A 22,715-nucleotide genomic window follows, 5' to 3' on the forward strand; every position below is an offset into this window, starting at 1 on the left:
GCATAGTCCAATGTGATAAAAGGCAAGAGAAATGTATTATTAAGTATAATTCTCAGATTCCATGACTTGTTAAAAGAAAGAAAGACTCCATGACTTGTTAAAAGAAAGTTATATTAATGTCCCGTAGGACCAGAATTGGCACATGAGACAAATGATAGAAAAGTTATATTAACGTCCCGTAAGACTTCAAGTGCGTAGCCTCGGTTTAACTTTGTTGCTACACCCTCGCTGGGCATGGTGTAAGTGGCGCCCAAACCGTCATTGTCCTCATCATGCTGCAATTCTAGCAGGCTGGTTCGATAGATGTACCGTGCACCTAGAAACAGGACGATAATGGTGACAAATCAGAAGTCAATCGCCTTCATCATGATTGCAAAACCACCCACGAGGACGACGGTGGCCCAAATAAACATAAGGGAACCAAACAGGATTCCCATCTTTTCAGGGATAACCAGGCCCAACACAATCCGGTAGACTAATTCCTCAGGGTACGGTTGAGCAACTCCACGATTAGATTGCATCGGCAGGATTCGACGACATGCTAGGATTAGATTGCATCAACGGATTTGATGGCACTGCGGGAACCTCGAGAGAGTAAGGAACGGCCTGTTGAGATGATTGGGGTGCACCAGGGGTAGTAGTGGTGCTGGTAGTGGTAGTGGTAGTGGAAGTAGGTTGGGAATATCTGGTGCCATTAGTGGGAGATGCTCGTGATGTTAGAGAGCCATCCATGTTGATGCTATGATAATTGGAGGAGGTTATTGCTTCACTTCGAAGATGATTCTCACTAGTTAGCCCATTCTGTGCGGCCATTGTTAGCATGTGAATATGTTAGCATATGAATATATATGTATGTATGCATGCATGCATAGCTCTTAGTTGAAACCATTAGTGCCAAGTTCGATTTGACTGTTTTGTCTGTAGGTAGCAAAAGCTCTCCTAACGACAACTACCCACCAAAAGAAGAGGCAAGAGCTATTTTGAATGCCTTGTCGGCATTGACTTTAAAGAGTTCCGTACATTGACCTAGTCTATTTAGGCTCCCACCTAAGCCCAATCATCATCAATACTATATTTATCAGGTTTCTCTGTTGAAAAAAATGGTGATTAAACACGACCCTGTTAATAATATAGATGCTTATCATCGTCCCTGGTAGAGGTTGCATTCGAGAACTGTATAAATTCTTTATGGGTTTGAGTTTCAAACTTAGACCTTTGGCTTTGAGAGATTAGCTGAATACCTAAGATTACAAATCCTCTTCGTTGTCAATCACTTGGAGATTGTTATGTCTGAGTTCTGATGTTAAATTAGATGTTGACGAAGCTGCTCCTAGCTGGGACACAGTGCTTTTGATCTGGCAATAAAGAAGCAATCGAGTGTTGGGTTATCGTCAACGAAAGTGAAAGTACAATGAATCTAGTTCTTTTGGAGGACAATTCACAGTGCCAATGAAGGGGAAATCCAACCCATTTTCAAACATGGTTGTTACCCTATTGCAAAAGAGTATGTGTGGGAGGAACAAGTATGTAAACATGACCCAATGGTAATCTGAAAACAAATAAACCCAACTAAGAATCATGAAAATTATATATTATTGTAAAATCATGGACTCATTATTATTATACAGGAATGATACGACCAGAACCACTACACTATGTGATCATACACAACGGGCTAGCATTTGGACTCTCACCAAAATTTCACTAGAATACATAATCTATTGACTTTAATGCCAATCCATTGATTGCATTAACTACAGGACAACTATTAAATCCTCACCAATAAATTGATGATATTCTTTTGTTTTCCTTTGATCAACAATCGCTTTTTGCAATGCATGCCCTAAATTTTCCTATAAACAAAAAGGTCTTAGCTTGGAATAAGTGTGTACATACAAATTCAACTTATAGTCGAAGAATTTAGATTTCATCATGTATCTATATATATTACTCCTTCCTTAATCAATCAAATGATTGATATCATGAGATCCACTACACTATCTAATCACACACACAATGCTAGCATTGAAGCATGATTATTTGGACTCTCACCAAAATTTCAGAACAATACAAAAGCTATTGCCTTAAACGACCAATCCATCCATTGCATTAACTATAGGACCACTATGTCCTCACCAATAAATTGACGACATTCTTTTGTTTTCCTGCGATCAACAAGCCCTTTTTGCAATGTATGCCCTAAATTTTCCTATAAATGAAAAGGTCTTAGCTATTAATGATCATCAATTTTGACAATGACATGAGATCTTAGATTACATTTTGAGGTTACATACACACTAATCCTCCCAATGTTCACATTTGTCACCTACTACTCGGTAAATTAACCAAAATTGTTAAGAATTATGTAAGTAATTAAGCAAGGGTTAATTAGTACCTAATTACGTGATTAGTTGATAAGCCGAAGATTAAGTGATATGTGTGTGTATGTGTGTGAGAGGAAGAGAGAGAGAGAGAGAGAGAGAGAGAGAGAGAGAGAGGAAGTTAACACTTATGAACAACACAAGATAGGAGATGATTAACTCTATATTAAATTAGCATTATCATCATCAAAAACGAAAACACCCACAATGAGGTATATATAGATCTCATGTGAAAGGGTGCACATGTGTGAGGAGAATGTAGGTACAAAGGTGTAAGTCCGATATTAAATGTACTTGGGAGTGGAGGATCTAGAATATCCTACTTAAGTACAAGGTCCTATTTAAGGCGTTGTAGTCAACACTTCTAACTAGATTCTATCTAGGTAACTACGAAGTTACATGGTTGACTAACTAACTAAACTAAGTTGAGCTCGATCTCTCAACACGCCCCCTCAAGCTTAAGTGTGAGGTGTCCGACATCTGGTTCTGCTTTCGGCGTTGTCCGGCTTTGGATGTCAGCTTATGTGCGACTTCTGTCTGGCCTTCGGTTTTCTTCACCGTGACAATCTTGGTTCCTCCCCGTCAAGCTGATGACGAAGGCTTGTAGTGTGTGGGTGAAGATCGACTACTTCCACCCATTCTGGGTTACGAGCCACTTCGGTGGAACTCTTGGGCTCTTGTTCGGCCGCTACCTTCATCACGAAGGCATAGTGATGGGCCATGTACTCGTTGTAGCCGAGCCGAGTGACGGGATTCTTCTCTCTAGAAGAACGTCGAAGTTTTTCGCTTGCCGATGTGAGCTTCTTCTTTGCTTTGGGTGTCCGCATGATAAGTACACCGAACTCACTGTCTAGTGAGGGAACCGACACATCCGAATCGCTGTCGTCAAGGTGATTGACTTCGTATTTGGGCATCTTACCTTTGCCTTTATCCAAGTTCGTACTTGGCCACGACGTGCTTGGGCCACATGAGGGCTCTTGTGGCCCACTAGGCCTTGCCGTAATCGGACTTTCTTCGAACATGTGCTCGAAGTGATCTCCATCTTCCACCTCTTCTTCGGTGGATTCCGGGTTAAGCGGAGTCGGAGTCGAAGTTGTCCTGGTGTGTACCAGAATACAGACTCGTCGAACAACTCGGGTAAAAGGGTTGTAGCACTAGTATGCCTTCTACTCTGACGAGTATCCTATGAGGATACATTCCTCCGACTTCGTGTCGGGGTTCTGTTGTTGGTCGTTCGGGATGCGTACATTCGCAATGCTTCCGAACACCTTGAGGTGCAACAGGATCAACATCCTTCCGAAGAGGAGCTCGTAGGGAGTTAGTTCATGGACTCCATTGGTGGTGCACCGGTTCATGAGATAGACGGCCATGGATGCTCTGGCGGCCCAATAGAAGTTCAACATGTGCTTCTCATGCATCATGGCGCGTGCTACCTCAAGTATTTGCCTATTCTTCCTTTCGACTACTCCATTTTGTTGGGATGTGTGTCGGCACAAGAAGTCTCTCCGAATGCCTTCACTTTGGAGGTAGGAGGTGAATTCATCGGAGAAGTACTCGTTGCCTCCATCCGATCGTAGGCATCAAATGTGCCGACCGGTTTCTTTTTCGACTTGGCCCTTGAGCTTTTTGAAGTGGGAGAACACTCCACTCTTCTTCTTCATCGGGAAGATCCATGTGTAGCATGAGTAGTCGTCAATAAAGCTGCGTAGAATTGGCATCCGCCAATCATCAACGTTTGAGCGGTCCCCATACATCTGAGTATATGATGTCGAGGAGGCCTTTGCTCGCGTGGCTCATCTTTGGGAATGGGAGTCGATGTTGTTTGCCGAGTACACATGCTTCGCATAGCCGTTTCGACTCGAATGTTAGAAGTCCGATGACAACTCCCTTTGATTGCATAGCTTGGAGCCGTTGGAGGTTTATGTGGCCGATTCTCTTGTGCCACAACTCTGTGCTTGTCTCAGTTTTGAGACCTTTAGCATACATTGCCGATTTCACCTTGTTCGAATCGAGGATGAACATTCGACCATCTCTCCGCCCCTTAGCGGACTTACATGCCTTGCTCCACAATTTGGCCGACGGAGACCAAATTCTTTGTTACTGTGGCCACATGCAAAGACATTCTTGATGCAAGTTTTCTTGCCTTCTTTCCCGAATGGGACATTGCCGATGTGCTGAATGGGATGTGTGGTGTTGTCACCCGTCTCTATGACACCGGCTCGATCGGGTGTGTGCAAATCACTGAACCACTCTTTGTGGGATGTCATGTGATGTGAGGCGCCGGAATCGACGAACCACACGTCTTCCAAGTTTGAGGTGCTTGTGGAGTCAAAGGCCATCAAAGAGTTTGCTCTATGTCTCATTACGAATAGACCACTGTAGTTCTCGTATTCAGAGTTGTCGACGTAGCTTGTCGAAACCGACTCACTTCTCTTTTTCCGACACTCCTCTTCCTGGTGGCCGATTTTGCCGCAATAATTGCAAGTTACGGGCCTTGTTCGGCATGGAAGCTCCCCCTTCTTCCGAATGTTCCTCGATGGCTTCCGTGAAGGTTTGAGTTCCCATCGTGTGATGGGCCGAATTGGGCTCTTCTACCACCTTGACCTTGTCCTCGGCCACCATCCAAATTCGAGAAGAACATTTGTCCTTCTGATGTCTTGGTTTTGGTTTGGACGTGCTTCTCTTCAACCATTAGCATTGATTCATGGTCAAAGAACGAAGGAGGATTTTCCCTCGCCAAGATTGCCGTCCTCAACGAGTCGAGTTGTTGTGCGAGGCCAGCCAAGCATACTTGAACCATCTCATCTTCGTCGACGTTTGTTTTGATGGAGCCAAGAGAGTCGCAAATGCTCTTGATCTTGGCAGTGTAGTCCGACACAAACATTTCTTTTTGCCGAATGCTGTTCAACTCTTGTCGGAGTTGAAGCTTTCGGGCGGTCATGTTGGTGGCGAACATTTTCTTTAAGTTCTCCCATGCCTCTTTGGGCGTCTTGGCATCTCGAATGTGGCTAAGCATGTGGTCGTGGACACATGTTGCCAAGCAATACATGTCTTGACTTGCCGCTTGCTCCCATGTTGAGTAGTCGGCGTTCTTTGAGTCGGGTCGATTTTCTTGAGCGCTTTCATGGAAAACAATTGGAATATGCATATGCTTTCATGTTTGACAGTAGAAGACATGAGGTGCAAGCCTATATGAAGAAGTTGAAAGGTAGTGTGATGTGGAATATCTGGTTGTTAGAGCATGTGGGGATCATTTCCTCAAGTGTATATTCTGGTTTTCTATTAGGACATCCCTCTCCCTACATAGGATAGATAGGTAGTGGAGACTATGAAGTGTGTTTTTTTTCCAAAAACCAGACTAAGAAGTCTTGTAATGTTATATACAATTAATACGATTGTGTGCCCTAAAAAGCAAGAGAGAGAGAGAGAGAGAGAGATATTCTATCATTGCTTTGTTGAGTCTCTTGGATGGTTATCATCTAAGGTTGAAGAAGAATGGAGAATACACAAATCCGATCATGGGTGGTGGCAGATCCTACATCGTAGTAACTTGGCATTCTAAATTGGAGGATTGCCTTTGGGATTAGCTCTAAAGCTTCGTGGACTAGCAGCGAGTAATTGCTTCTTTTGCACTATTCAAATGGAAGATAATACTCATCGATTTATACAACGTCCGATTGCTTGTCAGATTTGGAGTTACATTTCTCAAATTTGGCAAGTCTTATCACAATGTTATTTGACACCTAGACAGTTGGTGTTTGAACAATTTACAAAGGTTGACGAAAAATCAGAGATGGAGATCGTTTTTCTATTTCTGAGATATTGGGGATTGCGCATAATGTTAGGATTTTGGTTCCTCCGAATGGGATACAAGTACCCGACAGCGGAAGACCCGGTGAGAACCGGATGAGGAGTACCTGGCAATGGAAGACCCGGTGAGAACCGGATGATGCAGGCCCGGTGAGAACCTCTCATCGGTTGAAGGGATATATATGTAAATATGTTCTAGAGTGCCCACTAGGGCTATATTTGTAAATAGCCCAAAAGTTATATTAGTATAAATATGACTTAGGGCAAACAATATCGATACTCTTGGTGTTGTTATGTTGTAATTACTGTACAGAGCATAATAGAGAGAGAGGGAGAGAGGGAGAGATACAAAGTGTGTCTCTATTGTAACCGCCGCCAGGCGAAGATTAAGAGCACGAGGTTGCCGCCTCTGTGCTCTTTTCTGTTTTATTCTTCATACATAGTGATAGTTCGGGGTTTGTGGGCTCCCGTGGTTTTTCCCGTTTAGGGTTTTCCACGTTAACATACTGTGTACCCTCTCTCATATTGTCTGGGTATATGTGCATTTACCCTCATTGCCCATTTCTTCTGTGGTTGTGATTTTAATGAAGTGATTGAAGTCTCTATTCTGGCCGAGCATTATTCCGCGTATACATTTCAAATTGGTATCAGAGCGAAATGGCACAGAAAAATGGACAATTCGTTAGGAGGCATGTTCAAGCTCACCGGCTCCAACTACTCAGTGTGGAAGTCGAAGATGAGGGACATGCTCATGGTTAAAGATCTTTGGTTGCCGGTTCAGTTCGGGGACAAGAGACCAGACAAGATCGATGCCACGATATGGGAGGTGATGCACATGAAGACAATGGCGTACAGACGGTGCTTCATCGACATGAGCCTGTACAACAACTTGAATGAAGAGAGCAAGGCTCATGAGCTCTGGGAGAAGATCAACATTATGTTTCAGAACAAAAATGTTGTGAATCGGGTTTCGGTATTCCGGAAGCTAGTGCGGTTTCGGGACTAAGATGGCTCCAGTATGGTAGAGCACATGAATGCCTTCCAGGGGCTGATTCACCAGCCAACATCGTTGGAAGTACCTCTCGCCAATGAGGTACTAGCATTACTCCTGCTCGGTTCCCTCCCGGATAGCTGGGAGACGTTAGTTGTCACTTTGGGCAACGCCGGGCCGGAAGGGAAACAATTATCCCTAGCAAGAGTCAAGTCGAGCTTGCTAGATGAGGAGGCGCGTCGGAAAGACAAGGATACGAGCTCCGAATCCAAAGCGCTCCTTACAGAATTGGAACGCGGAAACAAAGGAACCGTAGTCCCTAGAACTGGGAAAAGTCGGGGCCAGGGTCAAAGTCAAGGGGAAGGCCCACTTGCTTCTATTGTGGGAAGCCAGGGCACTTCCAGAAGAACTGTCTGCATTTCCGGAAAGAGAAGGAAACCGACAGTACCGATTTGAAGCGGTCACAGGACCGGAACGGTAAAGACCGAAGGGGACTGGACCGAAAGGGAACGATGGCAATCGCGGCAAGTGAAGGAGAGTTGATGCTCATCACCGAAGAGAGTGAGTGGAACCTTGCCGGCGACGAGACAACGTGGGTTGTCGACTCTGGAGTGTCGTTCCACCTTACCCCGGACCGGAAATGCTTCTCATCCTACACAGCCGGCGAGCATGACTGTGTCCGGATGGGGAATGAAGGTACATGCCGATTGTCGGCATAGGAGACGTCTGGTTCACAACACCAACCGGATGCAAGTTGTTGCTGAAGGATGTCCGACACGTTCCGGAGGTTCGATTGAACCTGATATTAGCCAGTCGGGTGGATGACGAATGCTACATGGGTAGCATCCGAAACGGAGTCATGAAATTCAGCAAAGGGAGCCTAATAGTGGCTCGGGCCTGGAAAGTCAACACGTTGTACCTGATGAATGCCCGGTTATGCCCGAAAGAAGTGAACGTTGCATCCGACACTACCGATGAGTTGTGGCACAAGAAACTTTGTCACATGAGCGAGAAGGGGATGAGGAGGCTTGTCGATGACAACCTCATTCCGGTGAAGAACGTGCATCTTGAGAGGTGCACCGACTGCCTGGCCGGTAAGCAAAACCGGACCTCCTTCCGATCAAGGCCACCAATGAGACGTAATGCACCACTGGAGTTGGTGCATACTGATGTGTGTCAAGTGGATATGAAGTCACATGCCGGAGCGTAGTACTTCATGACGTTCATAGACGACCATAGCCGGAAGCTGTGGGCCACAATTTTCTTTATTGGAGCAAGTGGAAATTCTTTCGTCGGTGGGGTGTTTGTCTTGCCTATTGTCATGATATGGCAAGAATCGAACCCATGACCTTATGCTACATGGGTCGAGCTCTTACCATTAGACTATGAATTATAATTTGTAGGATATTATTTTCATTTATGTTTTATCATAGAAAATTGATGCATATTCCAGATCTCTTTGGAACATTCTAGAAGCTTTAGGATTATTCCTAAAAACACTATAAAAGGAGGCACAAGGCATTATTTTGAACCAAATTGGTTCAATGCCAGTCTTAAGCCTCTTAGCCGCTTGTACTTATCTTTTCACATATTATATTAGCTGTTGTCATCATCTTTCTCTCTCTCTCATCCTCGCTATCTCTCTCTCTCCTCTTCTCACTTCCTCTGTCGGGAATCTTACGCAGTCCCGTCCTCTTAGTACTAATAGTACTACTCTTCTTAGTACTAATTCCATCTCTGCTTTAGTACTATTCCTAACAGTTTGAACCAATTTTCTCTTTCCTCCAGCCTACTTGTCGTTCTCCCTCATCTTCCTACCCTTTTCCCTATACTATGGCTACTGTTAGCGCCCAAGAATATCAATCCATTTTCTCTGAGTTACAGTGCCTAAAAGAAAAGTTTGTTGCCCTCGAACAAGAAAACCAACGGTTGATAGGGGATCTGCAACAAATCGCTCTCAAAAAACAACAAACGCAACAACAACCTGGGGAGTTAGCATTACGAGTACAACAACTCGAAGCAAAATTGCAACAAGGATCAAGTCCCCAAGGATTTCATAAAGAGCCCAAGATTGGACTTCCTGTGTAATTTGATGGAACGCGATCGCAATTCTGGGGATTCCTTAATCAGGTACGCTTAGTCATCCAGATGCTTCCTTCCCGATATCCCACTGATGCATCTCGAGTCGGCCTAATAGGCACGTTACTTAGCGGCTCAGCCTTGGCATGGTTCACTCCGCTTCTAGAAAAACAATCGCCCTTGCTTAATAACTTTGAAGATTTTATTGGTGAGTTTAAAGCTTGCTTTGGAGATATCGATAGCATCAGGACGACGATCAACAAGATCCGAAGATTGCGTCAAGGCGATCGTCCAGCCTCTGCCTACGCGGCGGATTTCCGTCTACTCACCTCAGATATCCCCTGGGATGATCAGGCCCTCATGGAGCAGTTTCGCTACGGGTTGCGCAATGATGTCAAAGATTTGCTTTTAACCTTCCCCGAAGAACCAAAGTCTCTCACGGAGGCAATCAGTCGAGCGGTCCGATGCGTCAACCGCCTTTTCGAACGGCGTTTGGAACGTCAGTTACAAATACCACGCTCTCGGCCGGAACCCACATACGCCTCAGTCACGGCTAAACCGTTTGCACGCGATGTACCTCAAGCCAATATTCCGACACCGATGGAGATCGACACCATGCGTCGACGCGGCCCGTTATTGGAAGAAGAAAAGCAACGACGACATGCCAATCGATTATGTCTTTATTGCGGTGGACCAGGGCATATCGCCATCAATTGTCCCCATGGGCCAAGAAGACAGGTAAATCAAATCGTCGCCTGTACTAAACCCGAGTCAATTCTTCCCTTCGGAGTGTCTGATAGTATTAATAGTACTAATAGAGTGTCAGATAGTATTCATAGTACTAATAGCCCAAGTATCTCAAACAAATTTGAAATCCTTAGTCAATTAGATGAAGAGTTAAACGATTGAGTCTAGCCAAAATAGGAGTTGTTTGGTTCGACAGCAGCCCTAGATATGTACAGCCCATTAGTGGTTCCATTCCTTCCAAGCAAGTTAGCAATGTGTTCCTAGCCCAAGTCATTGTTAGTACTAAAAGTACTCCCTCAGTACCCGTCCTAGCACTCTTAGATTCCGGAGCTAATTCCTGTTTTATGGATCGAAATTTTGCCCAAGCTTCTCAGATATCCCTAAGGAAACTTCCTTGTCCCGCATCTGTAGTGGTCATTGATGGTCGTCCCATTGCTCCGGGAATATTGGAGAAGAATCAGAACCCATTCAAGTTGTCCTAGGTAGTTTTTTGTGTGTAATATCATTTAATATAATTAGTAGTCCAGAGCATCCCATTGTCCTAGGATTACCTTGGTTTGAATTACATAATCCAGCCATAGATTGGAGAACAAGAGAAGTCCGATATCGACCACCCCAAGAATCTACTCACCGAGTTTCGACCATTTCACTCCATCAATTACGCGAAGAAGGACACAAGGAGGCAATGTTCCTATTTGCAATATCAGTACATCCTTCCAGCACTATTAAGAAGGACTCCTCAATACAACTTCCGGCAAAATATCATCCTTATGCCGATGTATTTGACAAGGTAAAAGCCGGTACCCTTCCTCATCACCGTCCCTATGACTCTCCCATCGATTTACAACCAGGAACCGAGCCACCATGGGGACCAATTTACAACTTGTCACCCACCGAGTTAGAAGTCCTTCGAGCCTACATAGAGGAGAACTTGGCAAGCGGGTTCATCCGTCATTCAAAATCTCCAGCCGGTGCACCCATCTTCTTTGTCAAGAAGAAAGATGGCTCACTTCGTCTCGTCGTTGATTACCGTGGATTGAATAAGGTCACCATCCGGAATAAGTATGCACTTCCTCTTATATCAAGCCTTTTAGAGTGACTTAATGGTGCCAAGTTTTTTACTAAAATCGACCTAGGAGGAGCGTATAACCTCGTGCAAACCCGACCGGGAGATGAATGGAAAACCGCCTTTCGCACGTGGTATGGGCATTTCGAGTATACTGTTATGCTGTTCGGCCTAACCAATGCACCCGTAGTCTTATCTCCGCGAGAATGGTCTTTATGCCAAGCTAGAAAAATGTAGCTTTGACTGCAAGCAAGTGGAATTTCTAGGCTACGTCATCTCCTCAAAGGGCATCGCCATGGATCCAGCTAAAATCCAAACTGTACTAGACTGGCAAATTCCACGGTCGGTACGAGATGTTCAATGTTTTCTAGGTTTTTCTAACTTCTACCGTAAGTTTATACAGGACTACTCGAAGATTATTTTACCTCTCACACAACTTACGAAGAAGGGCCAAGAATTTCTTTGGTCCATCGAAGCAGATATGGCTTTTCGGCATCTTAAGAAAGCCTTTACATCAGCACCGATTCTAGCTCATGTGGATACAAGCAAACCATTCATCATGGAGGCCAACGCATCAGATTTCGCCCTCGGTAGCATCCTTTCTCAACAAGGAGATAAAGAAGAGTTGCATCCGGTGGCTTTCCATTCGCGCAAATTCGATGTCGCAGAAATCAACTACGAAATACATGACAAGGAGTTATTAGCCATCGTGGATTCATTTGTACAATGGCGGCATTTCTTAGAGGGCTCTCCACATCAGGTCATTGTCTTTAGCGATCATAAAAATCTTGCTTATTTTCAGAACGCTCGCGTACTAAATCGACCGCAAGCTCGGTGGGCGCAATTCCTCACGTGTTTCGACTTCGAAATCACATATCAACCGGGGAAGCAGCAAGGAAAAGCAGATGCACTATCACGGCGTTCATATCTTGCACCTCGTCCTGGTGACGCAACATTTGATAATCAAAAGCAACTAATCTTGGGACCAACACGATTGCACACGACGCGGATTTTTCACACCCCGATGGATTCACGGATTACCGATGACATACGTGCAACCTTGAAGACGGATAGTTTTGCTCAAGACATCCTGGCGCACATTGATAGTTCTCGGGCATCCTGTTCTCAGTCTCAACAACCAGGTATTGACTACCGACAATTCGAATATCATGATGGTTTGTTATTCTTTAAAAAGCGCGTATATGTCCCCGATTGCTCCTGTCGCCTTCAAATCGTCCAACATTGTCACGACACCCATACGGCGGGACATTTCGGTAGTACCAAGACGTTGGAGCTAGTGCAGCGATCTTTTTGGTGGCCCCACATGCGCCGTTTTGTCGACGACTACGTTCGGACCTGTGATGCTTGCTGCCGAGCAAAGATGCCACGACACCATCCATATGGCTTGTTGGAACCTTTACCAATTCCAAGTAAGCCATGGCAGTCTATTTGTCTTGATTTTATCACAGATCTGCCGGTCTCGAAGGGGTTCGATGCTATCCTAACCGTCATCGATCGATATACGAAGATGGCACATTTTGTGCCATGTACTAAAGCCATCACTAGCGAGGAAACCGCCGCTCTTATTATGCGTGAGGTATTTCGGCATCATGGCCTCCCAGACAGTATTATCAGTGACCGAGGCCCGCAATTTGTCTCCAAATTTTGGCAGCATCTCTTCAGGATGCTCAAGGTCTCCTGCAACCTCTCCTCCGGCTACCATCCTCAGACCGACGGACAGGCGGAACGAACAAACCAAACGTTGGAGCAATATCTCCGGTGTTTCTTGAGTTATCAACAGGACGATTGGGCCGAGATTCTCCACTTTGCGGAGTTTGCGTATAATAATGCTATTCACTCCTCGACTCGGGTCTCCCCATTTTTCGCTTATACCGGTTTCCATCCTCGCTGGTCGGTGATCGACACTCCGGAGCTACCTACCAACCCTCGTGCCGAGGACCATTTGGAGAGGCTACGCAAGATCCAGATGGATCTCTCTACTCACCTTCGTCATGCTCAACACACACAGAAGACTTATGCGGATTGTCATCGGATTCCCTCCTCTTTTGCCATCGGAGATCGAGTATGGCTCTTACGTCGTCACATCAAGACTACTCGACCGTGCGACAAGTTGGATTATCGACGACTCGGTCCTTTCCGTATTACGGGGAAGATTAATGATGTCACCTTCCGCCTTGATCTCCCTCCGCAGCTTCAGATACATCCGGTTTTCCATTGTTCTCTTCTTGAACCTTATAAAGCAAACACCATTCCCGATCGTGTGACACCACCGCCGCCCCCGAGTATGAAGTTGCTGCCATCCTCGATTCCAAACTTGTTCGCAACAAACTTTATTACTTGGTCGATTGGCTCGGTTATAGTCCGAGCGAACGTACTTGGGAACCCGTCGAGCATGTTGCCAATGCATAGGATCTTCTTGCTGATTTCCACCGAAAGTATCCGGACAAACCCGGTCCGCAATCAGCGCCAACTCGTTCCACTCGTCGTCTTTAAGGGGGAGATAGTGTCATGATATGGCAAGACTCGAACCCATGATCTTATGCTACATGGGTCGAGCTCTTACCATTAGACTATGAATTGTAATTTGTAGGATATTATTTTCATTTATGCTTCATCATAGAAATTTGATGTATATTCCAGATCTCTCTAGAACATTCTAGAAGCTTCAGGATTATTCCTAAAAACACTATAAAAGGAGGCACAAGGCATTGTTTTGAACCAAATTGGTTCAACACCAGTCTTAAGCCTCTTAGCCGCTTGTACTTATCTTTTCACATATTGTATTAGCTGTTGTCATCATCTTTCTCTCTCTCTCATCCTCGCTATCTCTCTCTCTCCTCTTCTCACGTCCTCTCTCGGGAATCTTACGCAGTCCTGTCCTCTTAGTACTAATAGTACTGCTCTTCTTAGTACTAATTCCATCTCTGCTTTAGTACTAATCCTGACATCTATTGGCAATTTAGCATGTTCCACTACCCATGTAGTGTAGTTAGTGCGTGGCCATACTCCATTGTCACACCCATTGTAAGTAGTGTTTTTTTCACACATTTATAACTGTAATTGTGTGTTTTCACGAGAGAGAGAGATTAATGTATTCGAAGACCAAATTTGGCCCATGATGCAATTTGTTTACAACAAAAAGGGGTGTACTCCCGATCATCGAATATGAAAATAAAATAAAATAACATAATACTTAGATAAAAGAGTTCTAGTATTGTACAAAACATGTTATGGTTTAACATATTCTATAAAGGAAATGAGTTTGTGCTATGCTTGATGAGACTATTCCATGAACATATTTACTACTGCGCTTAACTTTAAGATGTTGAACAACAATGGGAAGTTTGAAAGAAGTACCACCTCATGTTAGCATATTGTGTGAAGCTACAAAGAAAGAAAATACATTCGTACAATAAAAAGAGAAGTGACATCTTGGTAAGGTATTTGGTGGTATGCCTTTATTCCATGCGCACTACACTACATTGGAACCATAGATTGACACATGCGTGATATTCGTGATATTCTCCATGTGCAATATTCTCAATATTGGAGAATACAAAATGGCCCCAAGAATATTAAAAAACCATTCGTTTTGTAAAATAAATATAAAAAAGTATTTATTTATTTAAATAAATGTTATTCAAACATTCTTGTGTTTTTTTTTTTGTTTTTTTCCCATTTTTTAATGTTTTGGTTTTTGTTTTTTTTCCATTGTTTAGGCATATTTACCTCATAATAAATAGTTAATCCAAAAGTATGGTATTTATCATTCTTTGATGGTGTTTTTCTTACGAGAATGATTGAAACATTGGAGAATGCGAATGCGCGTATGTTACGTATGGTTCATACTATGGTTACTATGCGAGAACCCAATCCCGACAATGCACAGTATTTCAGATGAATAGAAACCTAGAAATGGTAAATGTTGATCCTTTAGACATAGGCACCACACGTAGATCAAAGGATCAAGGTGCGGACGCCACGAGCTTTGGCCATCACCTGCTCGAACTTGGCAGTCGGCACCAGATGGTCATATATAATGGTTTAGCTAAGTGGCCGGGCTCGGAAGAGCTCACATGTTTCCCACATGGAGGAGGGGAAAGCACAGTTGACTATCTAATAGGGCGCCCGACAGCTACCCACTTGATTAACTCCTTCCGAGTGGCCCCATGCCCTATTGGCGCAGACCATAGCTTCTTATACTTCGAGCTAAAATGTGATATCTCTAAGGTCACCAAGTCTAGTCAACCATGCCATCACACCACAATACATTTCACACATGAGCTCTCTGACATATACTCTCAACATGTTCAGGCCCATCTCCCCTCCATTGATCCCTCTCTACCGTTAGAAAGCCTTAGTACAAAACTCACACACATCCTTCACTCCGCAGCAGCTAGCAGTTTCCCATATACAAAACACTCAAATCAAGGTAGATCAGGATCAATGCCACAAAATAAATGGCATGACGAGGATTGTAGGGACCTACATAGACAACTTACAGTATCGCAACTCAATGGTAGTATTACCTCCACACAAGCTCGCAAAGAAATGCGTAAGATGACACGTCGTAAGAGACGAGCGTGGGAGGCATCCCAATACTGGGAACTCTACCATATGCTCATGAGTAGCGATTGCGCCACGGCATGGAAGAGACTACGGGAGCCAAGACCACAAACACCCATCGAAGATCCCGAAACTTGGCACACATATACAGAGAGACTTTACCAAATCCCAAACCAACCACCTTTTCCAATGCCTTCCACACCCCGGCCTACCACGGGGACACTTTTCACGACCTCTAGGGTCATGAAGGTCATAAAGAAATTACAACATAGGAAGTCCATGGACCACACAGGATTGCGAGCAGAACACATTATATATGCGAGAGAGTGCCTAGCTCCCTTGCTAACTCTAATCTTCAATCGTGCCCTTGCGGAGGGTTTTCCACCACAGTGGACTATGAATACAGTGACCCCCATACATAAAGGGGGGGACCCCATGGACCCAAATACATATAGGACCATTATGATAGGCCATACCCTTGCTAAGTTATATGGTGCAGTAATGGAAGCAGAGCTTAGCGACTACATGGAGACCCTAAACCTTCGTGCACCTGAACAAGCTGGCTTTAGACGAGCCTTCTCCACTATTGATCACATCTTCACACTTAGATGCCTAATTGACCAAACTAGGGCTCGCAAGAAGAGATTATATTGTTGTTTTGTGGACTTCCGCAAAGCCTTTGACACAGTCCCTAGAGATCGGTTGTCTGATAGACTTAAAAGCTTGAGGATACCAGATGATATGGTATGGGCCATCTACGCACTATATGAACAAGTGTCCGGGTGTGTCCGATGCCCAGGTGGCCTATCCAATCGTTTCATTAGCACTATTGGTGTAAAACAAGGTTGCCCCCTATCACCGACGCTTTTTGGGATTTACATTGATGAGATCACAGATTTTATTGCTCGTGAAGGAGGCACCGGAGTGGTCCTTGGGGATACGCAGGTTCGTATCTTGCTCTATGCGGATGACATAGTTTTGCTCTCTGAATCCGAACACGACCTACAGAGGCACCTCAATGCCTTAGATGACTTTTGTGTACAACGAGGATTAGTAGTGAATCTAGGGAAAACGAAAGTCCTTATCTTCCACACATCGGCCCAAGTTAGAGCTAAGTGTCACCTAACTATCTCCCATAGCCCAGTCGAGGTGGTTGGATCGTACGTATATCTCGGAGTCACTTTTAGTGCCCGCTCAGGTAAATTTTCGATGACACAGGCAGCGAAGGATAGACTCACGAGAGGACATGCATCCCTCTCACTCCTAGAGAGACAATGCCACCAAGCACACTTTCAAGAGCCACGGACTAAAGGGTGGCTCTTTGACTCATTAGTGACCCCCTCCCTCATGTATGCATCTGCGGTTTGGGCTCCAGGATTACCATCCTTCATGTGGACGCAATTAGAGAGACCATTGGTGATGATGCTATCACGCCAACTCCGAAGCAAATCGACTGTACCACATGACATTATTAGGGCCGAGTTCACGTTACCCCCAATGCTAGTAGAGGCACTTTTTCAACTTGTAGTCTTTATTGATAGGATACATAGCCAACCACATGATAGAATATCTCATCAAGCCTTTAAGGCCTCTCGATCATTGTATGAGTCCGGCTATACTAGCTCATGGTATGGCATGATGGTGACTTGGCTTCTTGCGAATGGTCTAGACATTAATAACCTACCTCCCCTTAGGCACAACCACACGAGTGATAACACCTTAATCTCTCATGAGAACCGTAATAAAGTAATACGCCAAGAAATATGGCAAATTTACACTCGGTGTAAATGGATCACCCCACTAGAGCCACTCCCATCTAAAATGTCGTACTATAAGAAACACTTCATGCACTTCTCTGAGTTAGGTTTTATCACACGGCCAAAATATCTAGATGTATTCTTACCACATGCACTAAGGGTTGCCATTGGACAACTTAGAATATCATCTCACCAACTTGAGATTGAAAATGGCCGTACTAGTGGAGTCCCTAGGGAGGAAAGGGCAAAATACCACTAGAGGATGAGTACCACTTTACTTGCAAGTGTCCAACCTATGCCGAGATAAGGGCAAAATACCAAGACATACTTGGTCCGTCTCCCACCCTCCCCAAACTATTAGATACCCTAGATATAAAGAAATTAGGCAAATACATTCTAGAACTAAAACAACACAGAGAGAATAAATTACAAAATGTTGACAATAATGCTGCTAATGATCACGAACATGTAACAAATGCAGTTTTTCAGGAACCTGAGGAGACAACGAATGCCGACACACTTGCACCACTCGGCCTTTCCATTGATGAGGCAGAAAACCAGAGAAGAACCAGACGTCCTCGGGTGCCGGGTTTAAAAACAACTCAACGTGATGTGGACGCAATATTGAAAATAAGGGAACGTGAGCTACACCGCCTAGAAGCCATGGCTAGGGCACTCTCTACATTGGAACCCACATCAAGACCCTTTGACCCCCCACTTCTTTTCGAGAGGCTTGGGTGGAAATAAAATTAGGCTTAGTGTATAGTCACTTTCGAGTATACTACATATTGTACACTACTAGAACTCTTTTAGTTTAAGTTCTATTTTTTTTTACTTAATTTTATTTTTAGTTATGATGACTGGATAAATACTCTATTGTTGTAAACCAATTGTCTCATGGGCCAAATTTGGCCTTAGAAGACGTTAATACACCTTTCTTTCTTTCTTTCTTTCTTTCTAAGGCTTCCTTAAGTTCGTTAAGGTTATTTTCCATTGAAAAGGCATGGCCCATGCTCGTCTGCTCTAACAAACGCAAAGCTTTGCCAGCCCTCCGACTGGTTTTAGATTGATCCAGCCTCTTCGTGTTTTCCTTAGCTAGATCCTTGCTGGCCAACATATGGAGGAGCTGCAAACATAGCTTCAGCTGCAGGATGATAAGCTCCTTCTTCTGGGCGTCGCTGAGCATGTGTTTGGTATCCCTGATGTAGTTGAGGAGGCAGGTTTTCAGGGGGCTCACAGTAGGGATGCTGTCCCTGGCCAGAGGGTCTCTGATCATATACTTCAGAATCCTTAGGGCCACGATGCGAATCTGGATCTTATCCTGGTTGTCATTGGAGATGAAAAGCCTGGCGATACGCTCGATTGAACCCGATATGGCGATCTGTTGGCTAGACTTCACTATCATGCACAACAGATCGGCAGCATACTGTTGGATGAGAGTGGTCTGATGGTCGTTCCAAGTCACCATATCCAGAAGCCGCTCAACGGCTCCTTGCTTCATCCCAATGCTGCGGAGGGTGTTATCCACTCTGCCCGAGTCGACTTGCGTTCTCTTAGAGTAGGTCACCAGCACACTCAGCCCACCCAGCTGCTCGTCGGCTTGATCCGATTGCAAGCATGAGAGAGCGTAGTCCACCATGTCCATCTTCAGACTCCCGTAGATGCTCTGGCTCAGGCATGTGCTATAGACCTGGTAGAAGAAGCTCCGGGTCATGGGTAGGTCTTCTGGTTTGAGCCCCAAGCTTTTGTTCACTCGCTCCAACACATGCATGTAATAGATGTTGATCTCCCAGTACATCCTCTGGATCAAGAACACGAGCGCCTCCGTTATCGCGAGGCTGTAGAAGATGAAGAGCGCAGACCGGTGGTTGATCTGTGTCCCATCTTCCTTCTCCTTGGGCAATGTGAACCGACGCACGCATAGACGGATGATAGACATCGCAAGAGTGGCGAGTGCCGCCAGAACCTGCACCAACTCCAACAGTAGAAGAACGTTGGAAGCCCTAATCTCAAGCCAAGGGAGGATGGGAAACCTCAAATTATCCCATTTCCTCATCTTCGACTGGCGGAGTCCCCAATGAGTTCTCCAAGTATCCTTTCCATGGCTTGCTCCATGGCTTGTAGCAGTTGAATGAGGAGAAGGATCCGGACGAGAGAAACAGCCCAAGTTCAAGAACTTGGCCGTTCTCTGGATGAGGCTGCCTGAACAGTCATTCTTGTCCTGATGCTGCAATTCTAGCTGGTGGCTCCGACTGAAGATCCGTGCGCCTTCCATCACGAGGATTGCCGTGACAAACCAGAAGTCGATCTCCTTCATCATGATTGCGAAACCACCGAGAAGGACGACCGTGGCCCAAATGAATGTGAGAGTGCCGACCATGACTGCGATCTTTTCGAGAATAGCTAGCTGCAAGGCAAAGGTGTTGAGCTTGTTCTCATGCTCGGGATCGGATGGAGCAGCAGGATTAGATGGTGGGGATCGGATGCTAATGGAATGATCACCGGAGGAGGTCGTTGGCCCTCTTCCATTATCCTCACTACTAAAATCATTCCCTGTAGCCATTCTTAGCGTATTGTAAAATACACTCAAAGCCTCCAGTTACTTATATATATAGCCTACAGTCAGATCATTAACAAACACAAAAACTTTTTAAACGACAGCTACCCCACCAAAACACAGTCTACATGGAAGCAATCCAAAGTCTACATGGTTTCAACGCTTCATGTAGCCCCACCATTAAAGCTGGATGGTCGTTAGATCTTATTATCTGTCGCTCTGATCATCTTGCAGATGTAAGTGAGCTGTATAGTAAAAAATACAAAAGTAACTGTAAGTCAACTATATGATTTTATAACTCAAAGTCAAAGCTCATTATTGGAGGAATCAGAAATTCTCAAGATCAATGTGTTTTTCCAGGTTCACTTTTGAAACAAACCCCAAACGATTGTAGAAAGTAAATAAGATATTAAGTATATGGACCCCTATAATATTATAGAAACATGCTTTCTAAATTCTCTCGCCATTGTTAGACATAATACACAACAACCATACACGATGGAGACTAAACACTTGACATAATGTTGTTATGCTTTCTAAGTTCTCTTCCAAATTTATCAGCATTGTTAGACCATACACGATGGAGACTAAGCACTTGACATAATGCTCTTATAGAAACATGCTTTCTAAGTTCTCTTGCACATTTATCACCATTGTTCGACTTAATACTGACAACCATACACAACGGAGACTAGTAAACACTTGACATAATGCTCTTACAGAAACATGCTTTCGAAGTTCTCTTCCACATTTATCGGCATTGTTAGACTTTCCCAAAACACGGTTAGACTTAACATAGACAAGCACATGCAATGGAGACTAAACATGGGACAAAATTATCTAATATTAATTCAACGCAAGTGTGGTGCACTTAAGTAGTCCCAATTGGTAAGGGACCACAAACAGAGTCGGAACAATCCTGAGTAGCCCCAAGGAGTCAATAAACAGAGTTGGGACAATCTTGAGAAAACCCAAACTATGCCTTATTTGAAAGTGGGAATGGGCCCCTTTATGAGTCCTAGACAGTTTGAAGACTATGTCCCTGTTGGATCATATCAACAACACCTAAGACACAAATTGGCCGATGAGACAATTGGTTTACAATAAGAAAGGGTTGTTTACCTGACCATTGAAAATAAAAATAAACCAAAATAGAACTTAAGCTAAAAGAGTTCTAGTATTGTACAAAACATGCTATCATGTAACATATTCTAGAAAGGAAATGACTTTATACTAGGTTTAGTTTCATTTCCATCCTAGTCGTCAAAGGGTTTCGATGTGGGTGTGCCGCTTGGTACCTCAACCATAGCTTCTAGGCGGTGTACCTCACGTTCCCTTAGCTTTTGGATTGCATCTACACCATGTCAAGTTGCTTTGAAAACCCCACCTCTGAGGGCATTTGGTTCTTCTTTCGTTTTTTGCTTTAGCATGGGAGAGGCCGAGTGGCGTAGCTATTGCCACATTGATCCTCTCCCCCTATCCTTGAAAACATTTACTTGTTATATGTTGGTGATATTAGAAAGGTTATTGTTAACATTTTGTAGCTTATTCTCTCGATGTTGTCTTAGCTCTATGATATATCTACATAATTTCTTTGTATTTGCAGTATCTAATAGTTTGGAGAGGGTGGGAGAGGGGCCGAGTATGTCGTAGTATTTGTCCTTTATCTCGGTGTAAGTTGGACACTTGCATGTAAAGTGATAGTCATCCTCTATCTCCATGCGACAAAATCTACATATCCTTTCCTCTATTGGGAGTCCATTAGTATGACCATTTTCAATCTCAAGTTGGTGACATGATATTCTAGGTTGTCCAATGGCAACCTTTAGTGCATTTGGTAAGAATGTCTCAAGTTGGTGAGATGATATTCTAAGTTGTCCAATGGCAACCTTTAGTGCATTTTGGTTGTGTAATAAAACCTAACTTAGAGAACTGCATGAAGTGTTCCTTATAGTACAACATATTACTTCTTGGCGAATTACTTTATTACGGTGTTCTGATGTGGCGTGTCCAATATGACAAAATGTGAAAATGTGAGGTCACACACACATTCACAACATAGTATAAATATGAAAAAGTGAGGTTGCATTCAAAATTGCCCTATGTGTTAGTAACATCGGGCTACGTAGAGTACAACAACGTCTTCTTATGGGGATTTTACGGTCCATTGTAAAGATGTTCCAAGCATGAAAGGCGCAACTAGAAGACATGTTATTGGCTGGATGAAAAATTACTTCAAGGTAAATTGTGTCATAATGTCTACTACCGTTAGGATGCACCACTTTGATAATTACACACGTTAGAAAGTATATGATGTCCATAGATCAGAAATGTTGATATCAAGTGATAAATGCGTTACATACAATCAGTTCACAAGATTGTGGACAATATGGTTTACAAACGTTATTATTCCGTGGAAAGTAAGAATGGGGTATTGTTTAGTTTGTGCAAACTTTAAAAGCATGGCTAAAGGTGCGAAGGCAACAAAGGAAAAGGATATGAGTAAGAAATTATTAAAGGAGCATTGTGAAGCACAATCTTTAAAGGCAATGCGTCGCAGAGATAAGTCTTTGAAGAGTTCCGAATAAAACATGTGCTTAATGATCGATGGCATGGACCAGAAGAAGTCGTGTTTACCTCACATGCGGGGCTTCCCAAAGACATCAATGATGAGTGCCTTGTTCAAATGCACTTGGTGGGATGCTTGGCTTATAATGGGTCATTTGAGGTTTTCATTACT

General features: G+C 44.0%; 1 protein-coding gene across 1 annotated transcript; it reads right to left on the bottom strand.

Moving 5' to 3' along the window:
* Nucleotides 1–1,247: 1,247 nt before the first annotated feature.
* On the bottom strand, nt 1,248–19,981 carry LOC147866677 (uncharacterized). The gene is made up of 3 exons (XM_087316768.1): nt 18,451–19,981; nt 1,443–1,549; nt 1,248–1,355 (listed from the first exon to the last, which is right to left on the bottom strand). Exons 1-3 carry the CDS (start codon nt 19,979–19,981, stop codon nt 1,248–1,250), a joined length of 1,746 nt encoding a protein of 581 aa, XP_087172894.1.
* Between the last annotated feature and the right edge of the window lie 2,734 nt (nt 19,982–22,715).

The sequence above is a fragment of the Azolla caroliniana genome, unplaced genomic scaffold (assembly GCF_043228905.1).
Source record: "Azolla caroliniana isolate FFs.n. ecotype wild unplaced genomic scaffold, voAzoCaro1.0.p SCAF_3, whole genome shotgun sequence".
In the NCBI taxonomy this organism is placed as follows: Eukaryota; Viridiplantae; Streptophyta; class Polypodiopsida; order Salviniales; family Salviniaceae; genus Azolla; species Azolla caroliniana.

What these genes read in the sequence shown, in the direction of transcription:
- LOC147866677 (XM_087316768.1), bottom strand. Translation starts at nt 19,981, where the DNA reads ATGGCTACAGGGAATGATTTTAGTAGTGAGGATAATGGAAGAGGGCCA. An exon ending in GAGGGCTGGCAAAGCTTTGC is followed by an intron (nt 1,550 to 18,450) that starts GTTTGTTAGAGC and finishes ATTTGTTTTCAG; the next exon opens with ATTACCATTGGGTCATGTTT. An exon ending in ATTTCCCCTTCATTGGCACT is followed by an intron (nt 1,356 to 1,442) that starts GTGAATTGTCCT and finishes CTTTATTGCCAG; the next exon opens with ATCAAAAGCACTGTGTCCCA.